The sequence below is a fragment of the Caretta caretta genome, chromosome 7, assembly GCF_965140235.1.
Source record: "Caretta caretta isolate rCarCar2 chromosome 7, rCarCar1.hap1, whole genome shotgun sequence".
Classification (NCBI taxonomy): Eukaryota; Metazoa; Chordata; order Testudines; family Cheloniidae; genus Caretta; species Caretta caretta.
Window position 1 is genome coordinate 78,355,396 of NC_134212.1, and position 26,239 is coordinate 78,381,634.

General features: G+C 42.4%; 1 protein-coding gene across 4 annotated transcripts in view; it reads right to left on the reverse strand.

Annotated features, from left to right (window-relative positions):
- RTKN2 (rhotekin 2) overlaps positions 1 to 26,239 on the reverse strand; it is a 354,426-nt gene that overhangs the window by 50,009 nt on the left and 278,178 nt on the right. The window contains exons 1-3 of one of the 4 annotated variants that reach the window (XM_048859306.2): positions 15,826 to 15,941; positions 8,248 to 8,447; positions 4,159 to 4,217 (exon numbers count right to left, since the gene is read on the reverse strand). In XM_048859306.2, coding sequence (XP_048715263.2) covers positions 4,159 to 4,217; positions 8,248 to 8,447; positions 15,826 to 15,876 — 310 coding nt within the window. In that variant the 5' untranslated portion in view covers positions 15,877 to 15,941. Of the gene's footprint in view, positions 1 to 4,158; positions 4,218 to 8,247; positions 8,448 to 15,248; positions 15,314 to 15,825; positions 15,942 to 26,239 lie in introns of those variants that run through there. The other 3 variants (XM_075130823.1, XM_048859307.2, XM_048859308.2) reach the window with 3 other exon arrangements.

Consider the following 26,239-nt stretch of genomic DNA (forward strand, 5'->3'; position numbering starts at 1 on the left):
TGTGGGTCTTCTGGCTCCTGGGGGAACTGTGCACCAGAAAGATCTCACCAGGATTACAGATCAGGCCATATCATGTGCCCAACACTGGAAAAATCTATGGTTGTGGTAAAGGGACACAAGATGAACCAGAATAACTGTAGAAAGAGTTTCAGGAGTTACATTAAATTCAAATGTTTACATTTAGGCAAGATTAAGGTGTGATTCACAATATTAAGTGTCACAATGGCGGTGCTTTACAGGCTTATCTATTTTTAAGTGTGTACAGGAGACCTGATGAATTTTCTTTCATGAATTTTTTAAGGTGCCACCGGAATCCCCATGGTTTTTGTGGATACAGATTAACACGGCTACCCCTCTGATACAGTGGATGGTGAGTATACAATTTTAGATGATCCTAACTTTTAAAAATCAATGCCAAATACCTCAAACTAAGCCAAGACACTTTCTGAAATTGCCTTTCAGTTTCAAAATTTCAGTCATTCTAGCTGTCTAAAAGTAAAGGTTTTTAAAATAAGAAAAGTGTTTTTGTCCATTTTCCTTTTATTAATTCAAAAAGCTACAGGAATCTCTCAAATTTAAAAAAAACCTGAGCATGGAAAATTTCAGCCTTAAAAGACAAAAGGTCTAAAAGTTATAATATATGGAAATGGAGTTACAGTAGAAAAGTTTTTGAAACTTTAACATAGAAAGTCATGAATGACTGCTACGTTGGCTAACAATTAAGAGTACTTTTGTATGCCTCCTTCGACATCATGAAAGATGAAAAATTTACGCCTTAATCAGAAAAAGTCATCAGGATATAGACACTCAATTACTTGAACAAGTTTAAAATGATACTTGTAAACCATTTATCAAAAATTCAGATCAATTTTCACACATTTTAATTTCAGTTACAATTAGCTGTAAATCCATATGGATTTAAATTAGATACATTCATGTAGTACAATTAATCAGTTTTAAATCCAAGGATTCCTTTTGACATTTTATTTATAGATCATTATAAAAACAGACCTTTAAATTACAGTTATGCTTTTTGATCAACATTTAATTTATTGTCTGCTGACAAAGTAATTGGTAAAACAGATAAATTATATAGTTTATTCATGCAAGGGGGATTTAAATGCATGAAAACAATATAAAAGCAAGAAAAAATTATGGATAACGAATGTATTCCCCACTCCATGCTGAGATAAAGCTGCTACCCTTCTGAGTCTATTCTGTGTGCCCTAGCATCCAACAAAATGATTAGAAGATTCCATTAAGCCTTGGTGACAGAACAGCATATTTCACACACCCCAAAAAAGAAAAGACAAATTTAACTTACTTTTAAACTGTCTCTACTGTAATAAAAAATAGAGTCATTGTAACTTGTGTTTTTTTGGTGTTTATTGCTCATTTAAACAGTGATTTAGAAAAAGCATTGTCAATGTCTACCAGATTTTCGCGGGCACCAGCAGCAACCACACTATGAACCAACCTAAGTCATGGTTAAGGATACAAGTCAGTCACGGATTCCATGATTTTATGAGATCTCTGTGACTTCCTGAAAATTTCAATAATTCAGCCCTGCGACACTGGGGCTCCAGCTTCGGGGCTCCAGCTTCAGCCCCATGGCGCTGGCTTCAGTAAATCCATGATTTATTGTTCATTGCCCATGTCCTGTCCGTGACTTAATAACAATACCCATGCCAAAATCATAGCCTTAGTCATGGCATAAGGTCAACAGAGTAGCACATGTTTACACTAAGGCTAAAGCTGGCCCAACATGTACACGTGCTTGTTTAGGTACAGAACCTACAGTATAACCTTTTTAAAAATGCGTTCAGTAACAGAACACTTGATTCATCAAGTCGGAAGAACCTCAATTCCTATCATAAAATTTTGAAAGATACATTTGGAATCTAACATTTCAGTTTCCCTGTACTTATCTTGTGTCAAATCATGTCAAAAATCAGTGGTGCATCCGAAAATTGAGGATAATACTACCTCACTACTCCGCAGGAGTGTTTTGAGAATAAATAAAGGATTGTGAAGCACTTTGAGATGTACTGATGAAGTGTTAAATAAAAGTTAAGTATTATTACAGTAGATGCTCATCAGTAGCAACATATTGGTGCCCTTTTGTTATGTTGCTCCTAAGTGGCTGTTGCTGTTATGGGGATTGTTGACAATTCACAGTAGGGAAAGTGTTCCCAGAGAAAATGTTGCTCCTAAGCAGTGGTTGCTCTTACAAGGTGTTGCTGGAAACAAGTGTCTACTGTATTGTATAATAAGATCCTACAGATTTCATGATAGGATCATGTAGAAGTTGGGCTATGAGGGATCACGGAAAACATTTTTAAAAGCTCCTAACAAATCCTATTCACTTTCAAAGGGATTCGGGCACTTTTGAAATTTTTATCCCAAGACTTGAACACATGTATTTTTAAGTAAATGAATATATTTACCTTTCAAATGTGTATAAGCGTTTAGGCAGATACAAAAGCATTCCATAATATGAAAGTCCTTCAAAGTAGTAGGAAGATCTTGGGTGGGGTTTTCAACCCTCCCCCCCTCCCCAAATTACTAAAGAGCACGGGTTCCACTGAAAGGCAACGGCTTATCCTCCTAAATCAGGGGTCGGCAACCTTTCAGAATTGGTGTGCCGAGTCTTCATTTATTCACTTTAATTTAAGGTTTTGCGTGCCAGTAATACATTTTAATGTTTTTTAGAAGGTCTCTCGCTATAAGTCTATATATTATATAACTAAACTATTGTTGTATGTAAAGTAAACAAGGTTTTCAAAATGTTTAAGAAGCTTCATTTAAAATTAAATTAAAATGCTGATCTTATGCTGCCGGCCCACTCAGCCCGCTACCAGCCTGGGGTTCCATTCACCTAGGCCAGCAGCAGGCTGAGCGGGGCCTGTGGCCAGGACCCCGGCTGGCAAGGGGCCGACAGCCAGAACCCCAGGGGCTGGGACCCCAGACCAGCAGTGGGCTGAGCAGCTCAGCCAGCTGCCACTCAGCCCGCTGCTGGTCTGGGATCCTGGCCCTGCCCACATAGAGCAGGTACCTACCTTCTCCCTGGTTCGAGCCCATTCTCTTCCTCTCTCTCTCTGCACTGAGCTGAGGGTGGGAGTGCACTGAGCACAGGGCTAGGGGTGAAGGAGGAGGCTGGGGGTTGGAGTGTAGGGCCTGGCCAAGAGCTAGAATGAGGGAGGGGGCTCAGGGTTGGGGCAGGAGGTTTGGGTGTGGAGTGCTTACCTGGGCAGCTCCCATTTGGTGCAAGGGGTGCAAGTGGGAATGAGGGGGGGTGTGTCCAGGAGCTCCCGTTTAGTGGTCAGGGTGAGGGTGGGAATGTGGGGCATGAGGTGTGTGTGTGTGGGGGGGGGGGCTGGGTATGTGTGGGGGGTGCAGGAGTCAGGAATGGGGTCGTGGGGGGGTGTAGGGGACTGGGAGTGTGTGTGGGGGTGTAGGGGTCAGGGAAGAGGGCTGGGGGTGTGGGCTAGGGTCATGGAGATGCTCCCAGCCCCCTGCCCAGAGCGGCTCATGGCACGGGGCTGGAGGGGATATGCACCCCTTCCCCAAGGCCCAGTCCCCACCTCTTCTCCGCCTCCTTCCCGAAGCAGCGAGTGCGCTGCGGCTCCGATTCTGCCCCTCCCTCGCAAGGGCCATCAGCTCATCGGCGACAGGGAGGGAGAGGAGGAGAGACAGGAACCCAGCACGCTGGGGGAAGAGGTGGAGGAGGGAGGAGCTTGCCTGCCCTGCAGCAGCAGCCGCGGACCAAGCTTCTTCACCCTGCCCCCGCAGGGGGGTGGAGAAGAGCGGGCTGGGGTGGGCAGGATTTTTAACAGCACGCTCCTGCCTGCCAGGGTCCTGGACCCAGCCCCGCTCAGCCCGCTGCCAGCCTGGGTTCAACAGCGGGCTGAGTGGGGCCAGCGGCTGGGACCTGGCAGGCAGCAGCACGCCATTAAAAATCAGCTCGCTTGCCATCGGTTGTCGACACCTGTCCTAAACCATCTAGGCATTTTTTAAAATCTCACCTTGTTTGTATATTTGGCCAAATGAAAAACACTGTCCAATCATATATACTGTGTAATGATTGAGAACTGCTAATATATATATAACTTATTCGATTTTTCTAGATTTACAACAAAATGCAACCCAGTTGCGTACCTGATATGGCAACCTTTCCTCTACATGCTGCACGCTCTTTAGTCCGAACATCTGAACACCTGCCAAAAGAAACAGAAGACTTGGAATAATGTACTTTTACCTCTAAAAGCAAGCTTTTGAACAACATTAGCAGTTTTTAAAACTTCCACAATTGAACAGGTTTAAGATGAAAGTTTCACATGTGTTCAGTCCAGATGCTTTTCTTTAAAGAATTTGGCTACCTTTGGTTGTAGAGGCGCCCATGCTTAAGTTGTTCGGTTTGGTGTATTCTTGAAGGAAGATATTGTAAACTTCCCTAATTTCACAGAGGATTGGATCCTTAAACCATGTAAACTGGACATTAAAGGGTAAGTGAGCAGATCGGTCTTCCCTGCATTTTCCAACTCCAAGAGAATCTAGTTATGTCTATTGCTTCTCCCTTTCCTGCACGCGCACGCGCACACACACACACACAAGTGAAGAGACTATAATTTACTTTCTCCATTTGAGCATATTAAAAGTTGCAGAGATAAACATTTCCTCCTCAACTAACAGACGTTCTTATTTCCAAGTGCTGTGTTTTCTGGGTGATAATTAATATGCAGATTACCTGAGGTTTTGATAAGGGAAAAACTCTAATTAATACACCTTGAAATGAACCTAGAAACAAATCAGGAGCCAATACAATCTCTGAAGCATGTGAAGTGTTCCCTGAGAGAACCACCACTAAGTATGGGGCCAGCCATATTCTGTACTAACTAAAGTTTCCAAGGTGTCTTCAAAGGTAGTCCCATGTAAATCATAGTGCAGTGGACCAATTTGGAGGTAACAAAGGAATGAACAGTAGTGAGCGCCACATCCATTTGCAACCTCTCTTATCTCCTGGCCAAGTTAAGTTAACAGTTTCTAGTCACTACTGATATCTGGGCATCCAGAAGCAGCTAGGACACCTAGACTGTAAATCTAAGTAAGAAGAGGTCAGCACATCACTCATTTGAGAGGGCAGAAGTCACTTCCACAATTACAACCAATTGCCTCCCATAGCCCTCAGGCACCACCAGTCTTACCTGGATTAAATCTCAGCCAAATGCCAGACACTGGTACAGATGATTGACTGCATTATGACCATTCAACAAAGCAGAGACAAAATCCAAGGCCTGGTCTATACTACATTGGTATACTTATATCATTCGGGTGTGAAAAATCCACTCCCCTGAGCGATGTAGTTATGCCAACCTAACCCCCTGTATCGACAGCATTATGTCGATGGGAAAGTTTCTCCTGACTTTTGTGAAGGTGGATTAACTACACTGTTGGCAGATGCTCTCCTGTTGGCGCAGTAGCGTCTTCACTAAAGCACGAGAGCTGCATCGGTGCAGCTGCGCTATTGCAGCTTGTAAGTGTAGACTTGCCCCAAATGTTGTCAGAATACTGATGGCACTGTAACACAAAGCTAATGGTTTCAGGTGCCCTCTGAAAGGGGATGAGACAGAACTCTATAAAGTCCCTGTCAAAGAGAGCTTTTTGGGTGGACAAGCAGCCATCCAGTGCTGTTCTCTAAATCGCTGACGAAAAAAAAACCAAAAAAACCAGCAGACACACAAATGTATCTCCAAGAATCTATGCTTTGATCTGCAACTGTATCACCACTACCAAAGTGGATTGGTTTAAATCACCTAATGGAAAGTATCAAGTTAAATAATGGATTTTAATCAACTTTGGCATTTGTACGTCAGTTATTTTCTAAAGAATGGTGCATTCTCATTGGTTGATATAGCCATTATGACATGTTGATTTACAAGTACATAGAGCCTTTACACTAGATTTGGTACATCTTTTTGTTACCTAGGAGGATACACTATAGCTATATACATTTATTTAAGCAATTATATAGTTTAATGTTTTCAGATTCTCATTACTTGTACATTTCAGTATGTCAGAAAATAGTGAATGATATATTGCTTATTTACTAAATAATTAATGTTTTGCTCAAGATTTGTGTCAAGCTGCGTTAGGATAGTAACTTGAATTTAATTAAACATACAAAACAGCATATAAAATGTATTTTTATTAAACAACACAATCTTAAATGTTTTGGATACATAAACTTCTCTTATCAAACCAGGTTTCATATTTACAACTAAATGATTTATTAAACAGTAGGATTAACTGTAGTCAGCGAATTTAACTGATTATTTCAGGTCAGTTGGGGAACATTTTTAAATATTCCTAAATGAAAGTGATCGAAGCTTAAGTTCCTACTAGCCTAAGTCTCTTGACAATAGGACAATCTCTTAAGTTAGACTGACCTACTGTGCCATATTTATAAAGCTTGGCCTCAAAATCTAGAATTAGTAGGGGAAATATCTTTCTTTATATAGAAAAGCAGCCTTTAACTCAAAGTTTTTGATAGAGGCCCATGGAGTCAGCATATTTTAAGAAACTGTAATAAGTTTAGACCTTACGATATTTTGTATTTAATTCAAATTTCATTTTAAACAGGTTTCTTAAAAAAAAAATTAAATATGAAACATCTGATTTAAATAAAAAAACTGGATTTTTTTATTTAATTTTTTTAAATCATAGGTATTTATCTACCCTAACCACTACCTTGTGGTCAATGGCATCAAAAGCCCACAGATCTAAGAATCAGCATAAATATTTGGTCTTTCTGCTTTTGGTGATGGAGAAAGAAAAGATAATGTAAGTCTTTAACTTAATGTGAAAAAGCAATATAACTGGTAAAAGTTTGATGAGGCCATAAAATGTACTGTGGTTTTGTGCATACGCAATAATTTTAAAAATTAGCTTTAATCATCAGGGTTAATCTGGCCACAAAATAAAATTCGCTAGATTTACCCCCAAAAGGCAACATTTCTAGATGCAAAATGTTAGAAGTTTGTTGCTATGGATACAGTTCATTGGGACTAAGCACATAGTTGCTTGAAGAGTTTCTGCACTGAATTGCTACATAATACTTCATTAAAATGATAATCTGAAAGAAATGGTAGCTCTATATCACTCTTCAATATTTTATACAAGTTCTAGTCCCTTCTGCAGAGCAACATTATACAAGTAAATTGGTCATACTTTAACTCACTCAGGAGTCATAATTAGGGCATATTTTCAACAAAGCATTTGTCTTCATGTTTGTGAAGAACTGTGTATTTTGATTACTATGTTGTAATTAACTAAAATGGCCAGCAGAGGGTACCAATTAACCACTGTGTACAGTCGATCATTAAAGTACATTTAGAAAGAGTAAAAGATTGAAAACTAGAAATAAAGGTATGCTAGTTTGGAGATATTCCCATAAGTAAGGCCCTACTTAGCTTGCAATATTGAGGATTCCACAATATTAGTCTTGCACTGCAATTTTGACAGGAGGAGCCCTTCTCTCTGTGGAGGAGCCCCTGTCTTCAGCCCCGTATTCCCGCTGTCAGCCCCAGGCCCTCACTCTCAGCCCCACGTGGCCGACAGCGGGAGCTGCCGCTCTTATCCCCAGGTGGTCAACAGCGGAAAATCGCGAAAAAGTAATAATGGACTTTATTACTTTTCTGCAATTTTCCATGACTTGTCTGCAACTCAGCTGCAATTTTTTGACAATCATCCTGCAATTCAAGTACAGCCTTACCCATAAGGTTTTCCATGCTTTGTTCCTTCACACACATAACCTGATATCTCTGCACATGTTCAATGTAAACTTCTATTGTACAAAACATGCTCATCAGGGTATCCCACACTTACATCTTGAACACTAATGGATAATGCCCATAATATGTTTTATTAGAGAACAAATTACCTCAATTTACATTTTCTGAAATACCAAATCCAGTAGCTTGAAAGGAGGTTATGAAATGCAGATTTAATGCTCCAGTACAATGAAAAGATCAAGTCTCTGTAGGTTTTTGTTTTTTTTGGGGGGGGGGGGGGGGAGGAGTTTGATGGGGTGGGACGCGGCAAGCCATTACTAGATCCAATTTTCTGGGTAAGCCTCCTGATACAACACTAACGATTACCTAAACAGTTTTTATTTTATTTTTTAAATCACAACCTATAGCTTGCCATTGAATTCTCAATTTGAACAAAACACTAGAGATTATTACTGACCATCCTCCTGTTCTGTACGAGACTGGCTCCTCTTTTTGTTTCTGTAGTTCTGTCTTGTAGGCAAGTATGCGAGCATTGCAAACCATCAGGTTTTTAACTGCATGCAGCACTTGGTCTTTTTGGGTGCTCACTGCAAGCAGTTTACAGATTCCCTCTCGCATGCGGATTTCAAAGTCAATCTTTTCTTGAGTGCTGCATTCCTAGATATCAAGATACATACAAGATTGTCAAGAGAGCAAACGTTGTATCCAAATATATAACAGTACAGAAATCGTATTAAGTATTTTTTTTAGAAGAACTAAGAATTTGCCTATCATCAAAAGCACGTGGTACCCTAGGTCTTTAATCATTACACAGTCAGTAAGACTACTTCAGTATTTGAAATGAGTATCCTTTTTTCCCCACATAAAAGAGAATACTGGAATGAACTGGTGCATACTGGATTGTGCATTCAACCAGAAGATTAGGGTGAGCTCTAATTCAGAGACTGACATTGACTCACTGTATGACCTGAAAGTCACTTAACATACATGCTTCAGTCATCCCGTTTGTAAAATAATGATATTTCTCTACATCATATAGATGTTGTGAGGCCTAATTAAACAATGCTTACAGAGTATAAAGCTTTTCAACATTCCACTGAAAAACATTTATTTAAGTGGAGCATCTGTGTATTAAGGTGAACACAGTACAACTAAAAGAGAGGGAAAGATTTCAAATAAAAAAAAAATATATATATATTTTAGATATCCTTCTTTGGTCATCTTGAAGGGGATATAATCAATAGCGATGTGCACTTTTTGATAAATGTAGTTAAAGAATTCAGATACACCTGAATATGTAAAAAGGTAGACTGCAGGATGCTACTGTCCTTTGTTCAAATAGGATATGAATTTAATGCTTATTAAAGTGAACTAAAAATCGGACTTTAACTAGCTTGTAATAGTTTAAAGATTAACCTACAAAGAGTGCATTCTCTCTGACAGAGGAATTAATATTTATAAAGCACTTTTCTTCCAGAAGGAAGCTACATATATATTATAAAATATTATCTCACTTACCACTGAAATACAGCATGAAATATATTACCTTGCTACTTGGGGAGGTGGGGAAATATTATCTGTGCATTATACTTAAGATCTTGTGGGAAATATGAATTTTAGTTAACTTTCCATATTACCTTCCAAAAAATTGAAAATCTGCAAAGGTTACTTGCACTATATCATCATCTTGGTTTGCAAATTAAAATCTGTCAACAATTCATATTAATACAGATGAGAATTTATTTTAAAGGAAGCCAGGTCTCACAGCTAGCACCATGCTGGGGAGCAAGGAAACAGGATGGTGTGTAACACATAGCAGATTGCCATTTGCAGTTGCCCCCCATCAGCCAGTCCTCTCATTAAATGGGCTACCACTAGATAATGCCAAAGCGGCAAAGAGTCCTATGGCACTTATAGACTAACAGACGTATTGGAGCATAAGCTCTTGTGGGTGAATACCCACTTCGTCGGATGCATGTAGTGGAAATTTCCAGAGGCAGGTATAATGCCAGTGCTCCTAAGCATTAGCACTGGTCAGAAGATGGCTGTTTGTAAAAGGCAGCACTGATCAGAATCGGGTCTCTTTCTTCCCTCCAACTGCTACAGACCATCACAGTTCCTTTTTCTTTCGGTTACTGGTTGTATAGGCTATCAATTTGCTATCGCAGTGAAGGATGTTGTATCATGCTTCAGGTTAGAGCAGTGATACTCAGATTGAGGCTAGCAAGCTGTAAGCAGCTCTTTAATGTGTCTCCTGCAGCTATTTGTAGCACATGATATTGAAACTCTGATTTAATTATTATCCAATCAGGATGTTTTTACTATGTTATTAACCAATTGTCTTTGATAAAATAATAATACTTGGTCAGCCATTTTGCTGTGAGGAAAATAAAATAAATAAATATATAATAGTAAATAAAACAATCAATTGAACATTACTGTGGCTCCTTTGGGTAATGTTGATTGCTAATTTGGCTCCTGAACCACTGAGGTCAGAGTATCACTGGATTAGAGCAGTGTGTCTTGATCTCACTCAATGGTGGGGGCATAATTACTTCTAGACTATGAAGCAGTGGGGCAGGTTTGTATTGAATGGGTGTGTTTGTACTAGAAGCAACTGCCTGGTGCCCTGTGGAATAAACAAACTATGTTAGCAAATAATTGAGGTTTTGTGGTACAATTAACTTGTCTTGTTTAAAAGACTGAAAACCTTAAGATGCCTGCTCCTGGCAGCAAGCAATGGATTCCCCTCGAAAAGGGTAGAATTAAAGGGTGCACCAGCTGCTTCTCGCAACCCTGCAGAGACTGGGAGTTTGGAGAAATTTCCTTTTTCAGTAAGTTAGACAACAGCCCACCTTTGATGCAGAAAAAAAAAAAAAAAAAGCAGGTTTCTCCCATTCCCTTCTCCTTACTCTATCCCCTCCATCATTCACTATCCTCCCTCCCCAATTAATTCCATATCCCACATTCATCATCATCTCCTCCTCCCACTCATGATCTCCCTGTTCTGCTCTCTCTCTCTCTCACACATGGGAGAGAAAGAAGTAGGGAGCCCCAGAGCCTACTGCCCTCCAGCTAGGCGGAGTAAAAATGGCAAGGAGAGAGGAGGGTGAGCCCCAGAACCCTTACTTCTAGCCAAGAACATCAGCTGAAATGGGGAAGAAGGGCCTCCTCCCAGATATCTCCTAATTCAGGAAGCAAACATGCAGTTTAGGGTAAACTTGCTTGGCAACCACTACCATGCCCCACCTTGTTTTGCAGAGCTCTTTTGTTGCTTCTGGCCCAGCTTTTCTTCTGCTGTACAGAAGGCTCTCAATCTTCCAGCTGGCCTCCTCTCACACCTCTACACTCCAGAAGACCCACTTTCCCTATTTTTAAAGGGATCAGCAGCGCAGAGTCTCTATCTCTCACCTCCCAGCTTTAAAAAAGGGAGCAGCTCTCATTACTCCTTTCCTCTGTCTCCAATCCTGATAACAGAGCAGTGGTGCACAAACCACTATACTCCTTTCCCACCCCATTCTAAAGAGTCAGTAGCTTCCTAACCAGTCAGACCACTTGCTCAGGCAAAATTTCTCCTTCTCTCAGAGTGTGGGTTTTCCAAGCTCTGCTGTAGAATGCCCTGAACTTGTGTCTGCTTGGGCAAGTCAGTGAACATGGGCAGAAGGAAACACAGAAATTGATAAAATATTTTGAGGCAAATTCTGTTGAAAAAAATCTTTGTGATAGGGTACTAAGGACTCAGAACAGTTGTGGTAATTGCTTATGCTATGCAGTTCTTCAGCTTCATTCTAATGTTCACAAAAGACTCTTGGCCCCTCTCACAATATCTAGTTTTGAAAGCAAGTGTGCTGGTTGGAAGTGCTCCTCATGTTCAGTTGAACTTTGGATCTTCCCCATGGGTGGAATAGCCATACATTACTTACATCTATCCCCATGCTACTGTGTAAAAATTTTGCCCAAGAACTTCCTATCATTGCCAGCTTCAGTATAACTGTGGAACAGGCAAAGTGCAAGCACTTACTGTGCTTTCAGAGTAGCCCTAGATGACAGGATGACTAAAGAGAGGCAACTAATTGATTAGAGGAGTGATTTAGTGGCTTAATTTGGGAATCACTTGGGTTCCTCATATCAGCAAAGGGTTACTTGATTTTTTCTAAACCTTACCGAGCTTCCCTCTGAAAGTGATAGCATGCCATTGAGAGGACTGGCAGACCATCATTTTATCAAAGGCTGAGTTTACCAGTACATTAGTCTTTTTATACCAACAGGATTCCCCAATTGTTAATTTCATCAATTCAGTTACATCACTGGTAGCAATAGCATGGACAGGGCTCCAGACAGTCACTGCCATTTTAAGCATGCTATTCTAAAGGATTGTCTATAGGGGGAATAGCCTACAATGGTAGTCTGCAATAGCTTCCCTGTGGACACTTATTTCACTCTAAGAGTGCTTGTGTGAGGTTTAGCTTAATCCACTTTACAAGTGAATTAAACTAAACTGTACACATGCATTTAATGCAGAAATATCCATGTGGGAAGCTATTATAGCATAACTACTGCACTTTAAATTCACACCTTTGCTTATTTCACAATAGCTTCTCCCTGTAGACAAGACCTAACTCGTCTCAAAGCAGGTTTTCCTTTGCAGGTTACACTTAAGATGCCACAAGTTCCCAGAGTCTTATCCCCATTAGTGGTTTCTTAGCATTCCTACTTTTGGTGCAAAATTCTAGAAAGTTTCCCGGTGTTGATGGGGCCAGGGAGTCTCACCAAAGCAAAAGCAGCTATGGAGTATAAAATATAAATTGACTATATTTATAAAGAATGTCCAAGTCACTCTTAGCTACAGAACTGCTATCACAACATTCTTGGAGCATTTCAGGGCTAAAGCGTTGGGCTTTTTTTCCTTCATTGTGAGAAAGATTTTTAAACGTTACATTTGTAATCATTCCTGGAAAAAAAGCCATAGAAATCAGTTAAAATGGAGAAATTAATTTAGTAAGCTTTTAGCGGACAAAAAAAGCATCTATTCCACAATAGCTACTATATATCCTATACTGTAAATAAATGGGTTCTTGGTATTTCAACTTTTGGTCTAAGCCAGAGTACAAGTGCTGTTTACATCAGTAAATCATTTATTAAAAATTCATATGTTCCACAATTTAGAAGCAAATAATTTTCAAAAATGTATGCAGTTCATTGCAATGGCTTTTCATGCACTTCAGCATATCTCTTCTACAGAATTTTGCAATAAAATAATAAAACATGTTTACTCTAGATGATAGCACTACAATAATTTCTTTCCGACAACTAGTTTCTTGCTGTGAAGCTTTTGTGCTATCATGTGCTAAATGTTTCTATCATGACAAAATGCAACATCATGGCTCTTAAAAAGAGACATGATTACCATGTTCTGATTACCCTTTTGCTTCCTCCATGCACAGAATCTTAGTGGTCCAATAATCGTACCTTGCACCTACATAGTGTTTTTCATCTGTATCTCACAAAGCACTTTAGAAGTGAGTAAAAGTATGGGCCCCATTTTACAGATAGGGAAAATGAGAGAGAGTAAGTGCAAATCAAATCAAGGGCACAACTGACAATAAAACCCAAGCCTCTTGATGTCAACTCCTGTTATCTAACCATTAGATGAGACTGCTACCCCATCTGAGAGAATTTTTGAAGTACATACTATTAGAAAAATGGGATTCCTGCCTGTCTGCAACTCATAAAAGTACTCGTGGTTAGCTCCAACAGCAAATTGATCTTTACTATATTTAGATTTATGTTCAAAAATAAGGGAAACCTATCCAACACTCTGTACAAACACCCTGCCATAATTTAGAAAAATAAAATTAAAACTCCTCTCCATCTCCACATTCTCAACCCTTATCAAAACCCACTCGCAGTGGCAACCCACACAGAATGTTTAGGGCACATAGCTTTTCTTTCAGCATTTCTAAGCAGACATCTCTCTTCACGTTCACTTTTCTATCATCAGTCTCTCCCAGGACCTCTAATTAATCTCAAATAAACACCTCGGACACACAGGTAACAACAAGCTATATGCGCGAAAAAGAATTCATCAGAAAAAAGACTGGTAATCTCTAGAAATGGCATTGAGAAAGTGAGAAAAACTGGCCTATATTCAAGCAAATATAATGAATATTATAGGTTTTAATAGCCTACAAATCATATATGCACTAGTTTGAAATAACTTGCTCACCAAGTACTCAGAATATTTTGATATATATACATATCTTCCTTCATTTTTCTCAAAACCCTCCATGTATCCTTTCGTCAGATGTTTACTGTGGAGCTTCCCGAAACTGATGGAGGGAAGCCAACACAAATTTATCCCCCCCAAGAGCCACTGGACCCAAGTCCATAAGACGATCACCTGCAAACTCAATCATGTGAAGTATGGATAGAGCATGAAGCAGAAAGCGGTGTGTGCACTAAAATTCACAATAGTACGTATGTACAGATCAAAAGAAGAAAGAACACACTAACACTTAAGAAAACGAAGAAAAACCAGGCACAAAGGTCCTATGCAACTGAGCGTGCTGGATTGTAAACAAAAGATGGCGGCCTTCCAGCTATTACCAGCCAAGGGAGACACAATACATAATGTCACTCCTAGGATGAGTCCCATACAAGTATGAGCTTGGCAGGATTGCTTCACAACACTGCCATCTGCAACCTCACATTCTTCCCGGATTCTATCGGCAGTGAGATTATTTATTTAAATAAGTTATGAAGGCATGGTCAGAATTTTACCAGTAGCAGCTGTCCAAAAAAATGCTGCCTTAGGAGACTGAAGCAGACCTACTCAAAGAAATACTAATATTACAAGTTCAATTATCGTTTTTTTTCTCAGCTCTGGCCTCCCGCCTGTCAATAATGAACAATTAGTGAAGGGTAAGAGTATTTGTGTAGCCAGATGTGTATATTTTTGTCATATTTTAATGAAAATGTCTATAGAGAGAATCTTCTTTTCCCTCCCCCCATCTCCTTTGTTTATCAACCGATTTTGATAACATTTGAAATGAAGTCAGTTTTTTCCTTTTTTAGAGGCCACTCATAGTGCAAGGGCCTAAATTGTAGCTTAGTTGGTTTATGCCTTGATCCGGCCTGGGGTTATAATTTGTGATGGATGGGGGTCTATCATTCTAAGTGCTAAGAGTAAGCAAAATAGCATTTTTAAAAGTAAATAATTTAAAGGAGCCAAAACTACATTTACAGTGGATTACAAGAAAAAGGTAGTCCGATTCTGGCAGTGAAAAGAGCAGCTGAGACAAATTTGTAAAGGCTATGAGACATATAAATGAATAAGGAATTATTTTAAAACTTTAAAATAAGGAAGACAATTATAATTTTGGAAGGCGGCGGGGGGGGGGGGTGCATGTGAAATATTTCACTGGATCAAATCTGCTTTAGCAGCTCAATGCATCATACCAGATGGGGAAGCGCTGCTGGGTCGAGGCACTGGGAGGCACCACGCCTCTAAGAACACAGCCCTGGGAAGCGGGAGCTGAGCGGCACCGTCCTGCGGGGAGGGCGAAGCCCCGCTGCCCCCACCCCTTATTTTTTGCAGCCCCTACAGAAGGCTCACCCCGGCTGGATAACTCCGCCTGGGACCCTCCCTAGCCCGGCGGGAGCTCCCCTCGGACTCTGTCTGGCAGCGCCCCTACCCCCGGCCCTGACTGAGCCCCTCACGCCCCCGCCCTCGCAACCAGTCAGCCCCCGCACAGGCTGTACCGCTGTAAACAGCAGGGAGCAGCCTGCAATCCCCAGGGAGGGCAGCTTCAGGGCGGCGCCTTCAGCGGACGTTACTGAGCATGCTCCGTTCGTAAGCGCACGGTCAATTACAGCTCCGGCCCTGCCTCACTCCCCCGCCGGGTGCTGGCCTGGGGGTGCCGGCTCGCTCCTCACACACTTGCCGGAGGGAAGCGGGCCGGGATCCGGCTCGACAGGCTCCAAGCACCGGGCAGCCTCGTGGAACAACGCGCGGGGGTAGCGAGGAGCTGCTCACCGGCTCCTCCTGCTCCGGGCGGGTGGCCCAGGGACCCCGGCAGCGCTGCATCTCTAGCCGCCCGCACCAGCGTTCAAAACTCCCGCTCCCAGCCTCCCGTCCAGCCCAACGGTAGCCGCGGCCCCGCCCCCAAAGGGAGAGCTCGGCCCCAGCCCCGCCCCTACGCACAGCGCTTCAGCGGGCCCCGCCCCCACGGCGACTTCCCGTTTTAGCCCGTCCCGCGAGCCGCGTTAGCTGGTACCCGCCGCAGGCCCGAGTCTGTTGCCATCACACTCGTCAGAACGTGCGGCATGGCTGGAACTGAGCATGCGCAGTAATATCCAGAGACGCGCTGCCCTGGCTAGGGACTCGGGTGACAGTTACCCGGCCAGGGCAGGGAGAGCTGTCTCCAGGAGCTGCAAAAATAGGGTGGGGGAGGGGAGGGGAGGGGAGGGGCAACGGGGCTTTCCCCACCCTCCCGGCAGGCCGGTGCCGCTCAGCTCCCGCTTCCCAGGCCTGTGTTCTTGGAGGCGTGGTGCCTCCCAGTGCCTCGACCCAGCAGCGCTTCCCCATCTGGGCTGAGGTATGGTGCTGCTAAAGGAAACTTGGAAGTGTCCCCCCCACCCATCTGTCACAATTTGCTCCCCCCCCCTGCTGGACGGGAGCCTGGTGAACGGCAGAGGCGGCACAACAGCACACCCACCGATGTCCGCAACTGCAATCTGTGACGGTGGCAGTTTGCAAAATTACACTGGCTCTTGCTCCCACTGAAGTTAATAAAATCTCCCCCCTGTGTTTTGCGCTGCATGCATCTGATGAAGTGAGCTGTAGCTCAGGAAAGCTTATGCTCAAATAAATTGGTTAGTCTCTAAGGTGCCACAAGTCCTCCTTTTCTTCTTACTGAAGTTAATGGGAGTTTTAACAGTGACTGCAGTGCGAGCAGGATTGGGTCCGTGGTGCATAAACTCATCAAAGTAAGGACTTTGGCTTTTATTCCTTTGGAAGAGCTACATGCATAGTTATGGCTCATAAATAACAAGGTTTTATAAAAAGCTGTGATGGAACAGTGTAAACATGATTTGGGGCTACAAGAAAAAGTTAAAGATCTTTTTGTTTCTCAATGTTGGTCTACATGTCCTAAGGTCCTTTCTGAAGCCTGGATTCTGCTACAGGAGTGTCAGAAAAATTAAAATAATACAAATTCTTCTTGTTTTTTTGTGTTTTAAGTTACCTGTTTTAGGCATTTATTGAAAAATGGTGAGTGCGGAATCCAGTGGTTGTTAAGGGGTCAGTCTCTTCTGAACAACAACAGTGAATCTGAAGCTTCACTTCAGAATGAATTTTTGTAGGTGAATTACAAATCCTTGGACACCTAGTCTTAGAATGAAATGCTAATAAAGTTATGTGAAGGGGTGGAGGTAATAGAAATTGAAAGGATGCCAATATTTTGCATCATTTATCAATCACAACAATTTATAAATGACAACAAAATTTATACCTTACTACAGTTAATATTTGTGGTGTATGCAATAAAGTTCTGTATTTTCAGATTTTTAGCGAGTATATTCATCAAGAATATAATCATGCATTGTTAAAATGCATTATTTTGAATACTTGGATAATATTATTGAAACATTTATTATTTTCATAATGTCTAACCAGGAAAATCAATCAAAGTTGAATAATGACCTGTTTCAAGAGATTAATTTTCTTGACACTTATTTTCTTTACGATTCATTATCTTATTTTTTTCTAAAATAGGTCAATACCAGTTCTTTCAGATTAATATTCTTTAAACAGACTGAAACAGACAACTGTTCCTGAGCTTTTAACAATAGGAGGGCCATATGTAGTCAGAGTTCAAATTGAAGTAATACATCAATTTTAACCGTATTTTTGGGGTGTCAATTTTCTTTTTAATTATGCAATATTAATGTGATGATACTTCAGTAATTGTGTTAGTTCTGCTAGTTATGTGTATTGTGAAAAATTATACATGTAATTATTCATCACATTTAACATAATAAGAATGGAAACCATCTCTGTCTTCTGCGGTTTTGCAGAGGCGGGTTTCCTTTACCAACTCTAATCTTGCTCAAAAGCTTGTTTAGTTGGACTTCTAAGTACTACCTCTTTCTCTCATTTGTCAGACCTTTGTTTTTCCCTTTAAGCCTTTCCTTAGATAATAATTCCCATTTACTCTTGTCATAAATATAAAGGGAAGGGTAAACCCCTTTGAAATCCCTTCTGGCCAGGGGAAAGCTCCTCTCACCTGTAAAGGTTTAAGAAGCTAAAGGTAACCTCACTGGCACCTGACCAAAATGACCAATGAGGAGACAAGATACTTTCAAAAGCTGGGAGGAGGGAGAGAGACAAAGAGTCTGTGTGTCTGTCTATATTCTGTCTTTGCCGGGGATAGACCAGGAATGGAGTCTTAGAACTTTTAGTAAGTAATCTAGCTAGGTACGTGTTAGATTATGATTTCTTTAAATGGCTGAGAAAAGAACTGTGCTGAATAGAATAACTATTTCTGTCTCTGTATCTTTTTTGTAACTTAAGGTTTTGCCTAGAGGGGTTCTCTATGTTTAGAATCTAATTACCCTGTAAGGTATCTACCATTCTGATTTTACAGGGGGGATTTCTTTATTTCTATTTACTTCTATTTTTATTAAAAGTCTTCTTGTAAGAAAACTGAATGCTTTTTCATTGTTCTCAGATCCAAGGGTTTGGGTCTGTGGTCACCTATGCAAATTGGTGAGGCTTTTTATCCAACATTTCCCAGGAAAGGGGGGGTGCAAGTGTTGGGAGGATTGTTCATTGTTCTTAAGATCCAAGGGTCTGGGTCTGTAGTCACCTAGGCAAATTGGTGAGGCTTTTTACCAAACCTTGTCCAGGAAGTGGGGTGCAAGGTTTTGGAAGTATTTTGGGGGGAAAGACGCATCCAAACAGCTCTTCCCCAGTAACCAGTATTAGTTTGGTGGTGGTAGCAGCCAATCCAAGGACAAAGGGTGGAATATTTTGTACCTTGGGGAAGTTTTGACCTAAGCTGGTAAAGATAAGCTTAGGAGGTTTTTCATGCAGGTCCCCACATCTGTACCCTAGAGTTCAGAGTGGGGGAGGAACCTTGACAACTCTCATGAAACCACATTTCTTCAGAAAATATAAGTTAGCATTTGTGACACAACTGAATGCTGTTGGCTGGAGTGGGATAAATCCAGAACTCTAATGGATGGAACAATATGTTAATATAAAGTATTACGAGATTTAGAGAATCTAAAACTCCATTGCTTCATCAGGGTTACACATGCGTTTGAGAGTAAAAATTGTCCCATGGCATTTACAGCCTAAGCAGAAGGGTTCAGTGCTTGCTTTCTGCACAGCAGGTAACACAACTCTGAATCAGCTGGCATGAAGAGCCCATATGGGATGGAATTCACACTTCCCCACAAGAAGTCTGTGTAACTGTTTGGGGAACTAAGTGGGAGCAGAAAGTATGGTATTCAGTCCCCAACATGCAATGGGCTCCAGGCTACAACATAGCTCCTCCATTGCTGATATCCCAGTGTATGGACTAGAATAGTGACTGCACATTTTGGGGGTGGGGGGTTGACAACCCTAGATTATATAGCCATAAGTGGCATGGCTCGAGCCCCCAAAATCCCATTTGTGCTGAACCATTTGGAACTAGCCTCAGTGCTGGAATATTTGAATTCATTGGAGAAACCCACTCAGGACGCAGAAGGCCATATGGTAGGTCACAGCACAGCCCATTTATACAGCCCAACTGCGGAGTTTATGTAGTGCAGAGGGCCTTATGCTGGACTGAATTTCATCCAATGTGAGAGGCCACCTCTTCCCAAAATTTAAAATCATCTTTACTGTAACGTGTCAGGGCTCTACTGGCCTAGGCAAAAAAGATCCATTTACTAAACTTGCATCCCCTGCATATTTTAATACTAAACCACAGACTTGGCAGAAATTTTGGGGGACATTTCCATAAGTATAAATGACTTCTAAGAATTGCTTTGAAAATTGATGCACAAGGCTAGCAGTTTTTAGTCCCGATCCAAACATAAACAGACAGAGTATGTTATGATACTGCATAACCCGTAACATGATTCCAATGAATAGAACATAGAATATCAGGGTTGGAAGGGACCTCAGGAGATCATCTAGTCCAACCCCCTGCTCAAAGCAGGACCAATCCCCAATTTTTGCCCCAGATCCCTAAATGGCCCCCTCAAGGATTGAACTCACAACCCTGGGTTTAGCAGGCCAATGCTCAAACCACTGAGCTATCCCTCCCCCCATGCTAATTATTACTTATTTATCTTTTGGTAGCACCTAGAGGCCATGACCCCATTGTGCCAGTGTAACCCATACACCTCCTGGGTGTGGTGTTCTGTCCCATCTAGTGGCACCGAGACCAATTAGATTGAATCTGCTCTACAGCTGTAGCTAATAGCCAGTAGAGGCTCATGCTTGAAGCCACAGAGGCTCCAGCTTTGATCCTGCCTGCCGACGACCAGGGTCTCTTGGCATTACAAGTGGGGGCTCGTCTGGGATTTCAACTGGGAAGTCTCTGAAGCTCGGGACGCGCTTCCTTAGCTAGGGGACGTATGTAACCCACACACCTCCTCCTGGGTGTGGTGTTCTGTCCCATCTAGTGGCACCAAGACCAATTAGAGCAGAGGTGGGCAAACTACAGCCTGCGGGCCACATCCGGCCTGCAGGACCATCGTGCCTGACCCCTGAGCTCCTGGCCGGGGAGGCTAGCCCCCGGCCCCTCCCCCGCAGTGACAACGACGCGCTGCTAGTGCTCTGGCCTGCTGGGCAGCATGGGCAGCATGGCTGGCTCCAGCAGGGCTGTGAGCTCCTGCCGCTCTGAGCAGCATGGTAAGGGGATGGGGAGGGGGGGGGTTGGGTAAGGGGCAAGGGATCCTGAGGGGCAGTCAGGGGACAGGGAGCAGGGGGCGGTTGGATGGGGCAGAGGTTCTGGGGGGGAACGGTCAGGGGATGGGAAACGGGGAGGGATTGGTTAGGCGTGGGAGTACTGGGGGGGCGGTTAGGGGGTGGGGGTATGGATAGGGGGCAGGGCAGTCAGGGGATGGGGAGTTGGATAGGCATGGGAGTCCCAGGGGGGCTGTCAGGGGACGGGGGTGTGGACAGGGGGCGGGGCAGTCGGGGACAGGGAGCAGGGGGGTTTGGTTAGAGGGTGGAGTCCCGGGGGGCAGTTAGGGGCGGGGGTCCCGGGAGCCGAGGGGGTGGTCAGGGGACAAGGAGCAGGGAAGGTTGGATGGGTTGGAGGTTCTGAGGGGGGGCAGTCAGGGGGCAGGAAGTGGGAGGGGGCGGTTGGGGGCGGGGGCCAAGCTGTTTGGGGAGGCACAGCCTTCCCTACCCGGCCCTCCATACAGTTTCACAACCCCGATGTGGCTCTCGGGCCAAAAAGTTTGCCCACCCCTGAATTAGAGAAAGAGATTGAGTCAGCGCTACAGACTTAGCTAAGAACCAGTTGGCTCATGCTTTAAGCTTCAGAGGCCCCAGGTTCGATCCTGTCTGTCGGCATCAAACTAGGTACTTGCAATGCAGATACAACACCGTGCATCTGCAACCCAATAGTTGCTCCAGGTGTTTCACAACTTAGCTAATTCTTCCAATCGATCATCCCAGAACAAATCAACCTATATTCAAGTTTCCCAGGAGCACTCGCTTCCAGAAATACTACAGAGTTTAACAGGATGGAAGTCTCAAGAGCGCACCAAAATGGTTCTGCCAAAAACAGTGTGGGTGTGTGGCTGTGATCAATCATTGCAAGGACAAGTGAGGCCAGTCACCATTAACTACTCTTTTAACATCTCTGAAAGAGGTTTTTTTTCCCCTTGTAGTAAAGACAACCAATGGGATTCTGTGGGAGCCTTCCTAGAATTTTACATTGCTAATTAGAATGCTTGTGAGGCACACTTTGTCAAATCCATCTTAATGGGCCTCACAATGTCATTCTATTAATAGCATAAAGGGGGTCATGCCTGCAGCCCTTACACATTTAACAGACATTGACTTGAATTGGAACCAAGAAGAAATCAATGAAAGTTGTGTGTGTGTATAATCACAGTGTGACTGGGTCCCAATGAATGTATTTATTACTCTCCTTGAGTCCATTTTTCCCCAGCTGGTTCAAAGACCATTTTATTTTATACTAGAAACATTTTAATTCAAAATTTAGTCTTTCATTCAGTTTCATCTCCATTTGCTTTGGTTGTAATTTGTGTTTATTTACAACGGCCCTAGTTTTGCTATAAAATCAGGGTTTATATTCATTTGAGCTGAAAGATGTTTAAGTTTAAAAATAAAACATGTCAAAAGAGGGTTTCCAACAAAAGTGTTATTCCTTTTCTCTTAAATAAATGTGGGATTGATGTTTTTACATTGCATTTTTAGAAGGAGTGAGTTGTCTCTGTTTTTGCAGGCCAGACTTGATTAACTCTGACTAGGTTGACCTGCTATGGAGATACAGGCAGATATTCTGAACTGGGGATGAGGTGGGCTTTATGCCACCTTTGCAGTCAAGTGTCATAAAGCTACTATGCTGGCCCTATGCCACAAGTGGAGTACCTAGATAGTAGGTAAAACCAGCCTCTGACTCCTTTATTCTGCTGAAGATGGAGCAGCACAAAACAGCAGAAGGAGGCCGGAATTAGGCCCAGGATCCATATCCTGGCTTTGGTGATCTACAGGCAGAAGATTTTTTCAGAAGAATCAGCCCCTCAAACCATCCTTTTATTCACCACCTGTTGTACATCACAGCAGTTAAATGATTAAAAGATTTAGCTTTCTTTTAGCAGAAGAGAAGTTGGGTAGTAAAAGAAACATCACTATCTATCTAAATTACTGCTTTGCTTGAGTGTTGCGTCAGCAAATTATTCTAAATGTAAGGCTTTTCTTTTTACTTTAGTGGGTATAAAATGTCTACACTTACTCTTGACAGCATTGCAATATTTTTCTTAATTTCTTGGTTCCCACAGCTTGTTACACCTACTCTTTGAATATCAAACATTTCTGGCAGAAATGTGTTCAACACATACTGTACTCTATTTAGATATTCTCCTGAGTGGAAATATGTCACATATAAATCTTGTATTGGCAAGTATTTGCAAGGCTTTATAGCATTTGATTTCTCAGAGTTTAATTTTAAATTGAAAAAGGAAGCATTACTAAGGATTACCATCACATACCACCATTTTAGATGCAGCTAATGGCACAGATTTGTCACCAAAGGAATTTAGTTCAACTTTGATCTTCTTCTGCTTCTTATTAAAGTAAAGTTAGTGCTAATTTAAAGAGACAGGTGTTAGCCCTAGCAACAAACATCTTTTATTTGAGCCTGATCCAACAAAAGTTGAAGTCAATGAGAGTCCTTCCGTAGACCTAAATGGTCAGTAGATCAAGCTTTTTGTCCATAAAACAGACTGAACAGAGAAAGCTTCCTTCCATGTGTGTGCCTCAGTCTTGACCTGGATGGATATCCTTTATGAGGGTGAATGTCATCCTTTGGATGAGAGACAGCTGGCTAAAACCTAATTCAAACAAGATGGAAATGATGGATGAAGAAAGGATGTTGAGGGTTTGATGAGTAATAGTTTGCCCACCTTTTGTTCGAGAGTTTTACAATTTTGGAGTGCTCTACTAGTTGCTTCTGGAATTCCAGATGGCAATGGAAATTAAATTAATTCTTTAAATTAAGAAAGTGCTTTTCTACTGTATTTATGGCAATATCAGACATTTACCAGATCAATAAAATATGTCAGTAATATCTGTAGTTTGTAATATTTCTAGCAGAAATATTAAAAGACCAAAACAGTATAAGGCTAATAATTAATAGCATGTGCTTTTCTCCTATCATATAGAATCCAGAAATTGGGACTACTCAGCATGCTTAATGTTAAGAATAATGCTTAAATGCTTTGCAGGGCTAGGACTAGATAGCTCAGCCTCTTGCAAATGTCTTTATTTTGGATAACTGCAGTCAGAATCTATTTTGTAATAGAAATATAGTTACAAAAAATCTTCCCATGTAAATTTGGAAAGCAGTTTTGAGTTGGTCAAACAATTACATTAATAATCAAGGCAACTACATCTCTAGTCCTGAACTTCAATTTGACATCGCTTTAGATACTAAAATTGATCATACAAAGTTTCTAACCCCATTGTCACTGTGGCTTTTTGTTTTTGAGAAGTGTTGTGCACACAGATTCCACTTCTGTTGTACCATGCGCCCCATGCACGAGATCAAATTCTTTTGGCCAGCAGTGTCTACTGGGGCAGCTCTCTGCAGCGCCCTAGATACTCTCATGCCTTACCTCCCCGCCCCCATCTGAGGGCATAAAGGGCAAAGCAGGCCAATTGTCCCTCAGTTCCTCTCCCAATACAGAATCTAGGGGTATATGACTCTGTAGTAGTCAGAAGGAAGGGGGTCGTGAAATTCATGTGGATAACACATCTCAAATAACCAGTTACTGTGCGGTACATAACATTTTTCTCTTTTTCAAGTGATTGTCAATATGTATTCCCCATCTGGTGATTCAGAAGCAGTGACCTCATAGACGGTGGATGTTCAGAGTCTCTTTACAGAATGCTTCCAGGGCCTCAAAGGGAAGACCCATTAACCCAGATCAAACTATATTAAGATCCCAGCCTGGGGAGAATACATGAATGAGGCCCTTCAAGAACCTAGCTATCTGACAGATTCCCCTGGGCTCAGATCACTATCTTCTCCCCTACCCCAGGACAGGAGTCTGGTACTTTTTGTTTTTATCTATGGTAAACAGACCTATTGTCTGGCATGCCTACTTGTAGAAGATATGCTGTAGGATAGAGCCCTTCGCAACCCATTCATGGTTGCTAGTGAATTGCCCGCTTCACTGGTTTGCTTGGATATTGTGAAAGCCTGGCAGGGTTACTGATGTGATTTTGTGATGAATACACCAGAAGTATTCAAACTCAGCTGAAGGTACTCTAAAGTACTGGTCTGCCTTTTTGGAGGTCGACACCACAGATGCTAGGGTCTGCCAAAGATGTTTTTCTGGCTCTAACAGCCCCTCATTAAATGGCAGGGCCAATCTTCCATGCATTGACATGTGCAAAGTGTCAAGCAGCTTGTGAGATTTTTTTCTGCACTACCTTTACAGGGATTTCAATAGTAACTGTCATTCAGAGCTGAAGTTCTTGAAATGTCTTATAATCACCTGGCTGAATAGAAGTAGTGGGCATAACTGCATCACCTGGGGAGGATGAGGAGATAGCTGCTGGAATCAGATGTTATTAGTTTGCAGGTGTTCATCTTCACTTCCCTGTTCTTGCTGAAGAGTGTGAGGAGTGAGCACCACCTATGCCTCTTGAATAACCCTGTGGGACTTTCCAGGGGATGGAGATCTAGCTTTAGAGGAGGAAGCAGAGCTCGGTTTCCTTGCTGGCTGCACGTCACAGGCCCTCAGTAGGGCCAGGATCTAACATTATCTAACAGGGGTCAGGATCTAGTTGCAATGCAGATGGATACCATGGTGAGCGCGCTTTCCTAGATCCCTTATGGTTATAGTAATGGTCCTAGACTCGCTGTCTGACCAATAAGGGTCAAGTGAATGGGGCTGAGGTGAGTGGGTAGTGGATGCTCTAAAGTGGAGGAAGAACAGGTGTACTCCTCCTCTAGCAGCAGGGCTACCCTCACAGGGGTTCCAGGGTGAGCTAAGTCTGCCTTTTGTTGGAACTGAAGAAGTGTTTAGCACCATCATGGTGTCATTAGTCAGTACTGTACAAGGCACTCTCAGAGACACAGACAATAATGGTGACAGGCTGTGCAGTCCTTTTGGTACAGAGTGATCTGAGAAATAGTTTGGTACTCTCAGTGGTGAGAGCAACTGTTTTGTGATGGCTAGCACCTTGGTTGCAGGTGCCAGGGCTGTCAGCATTAGGTATGCTGATGTAGGTTCCAAGCAATTGGTACCAGGTGAAGTACTGAGGTTCACTCAAAACGGTAGTGTTGTTTGGAGACTGGGCTCTGTCAGGGTGTCAGAGGAACCCAATTTTGGCAGTGAACCCTTTGAGCAGCCTGAAGTGATGTATGCCTTTTATTTTTACTTGGTCCTGGAGAGGGTGAAGAATCAGTTTTCCTTTCTACCCCCTTTCATATGACAGCTGGAGGAGGACTTAGCTGCTATACCAGTCTCAATAGATGATGCCTTCTTTGGTGAATGAGCCCAGGAGCTCGGAGTTAAACCACAACTCACAGGAGCGCTAAGGGATGAAGCCTGTTCAGGTCTGTTAGAGTTGTGATTGCCAAACCTTTCACTAAAGTGACCCACCAACTTCATTTTCTCTTTTTTTTCTACCCACAATTAAATATCTACCCCAGCACCGCAACCCTAATCACGGCCCAGTGTGG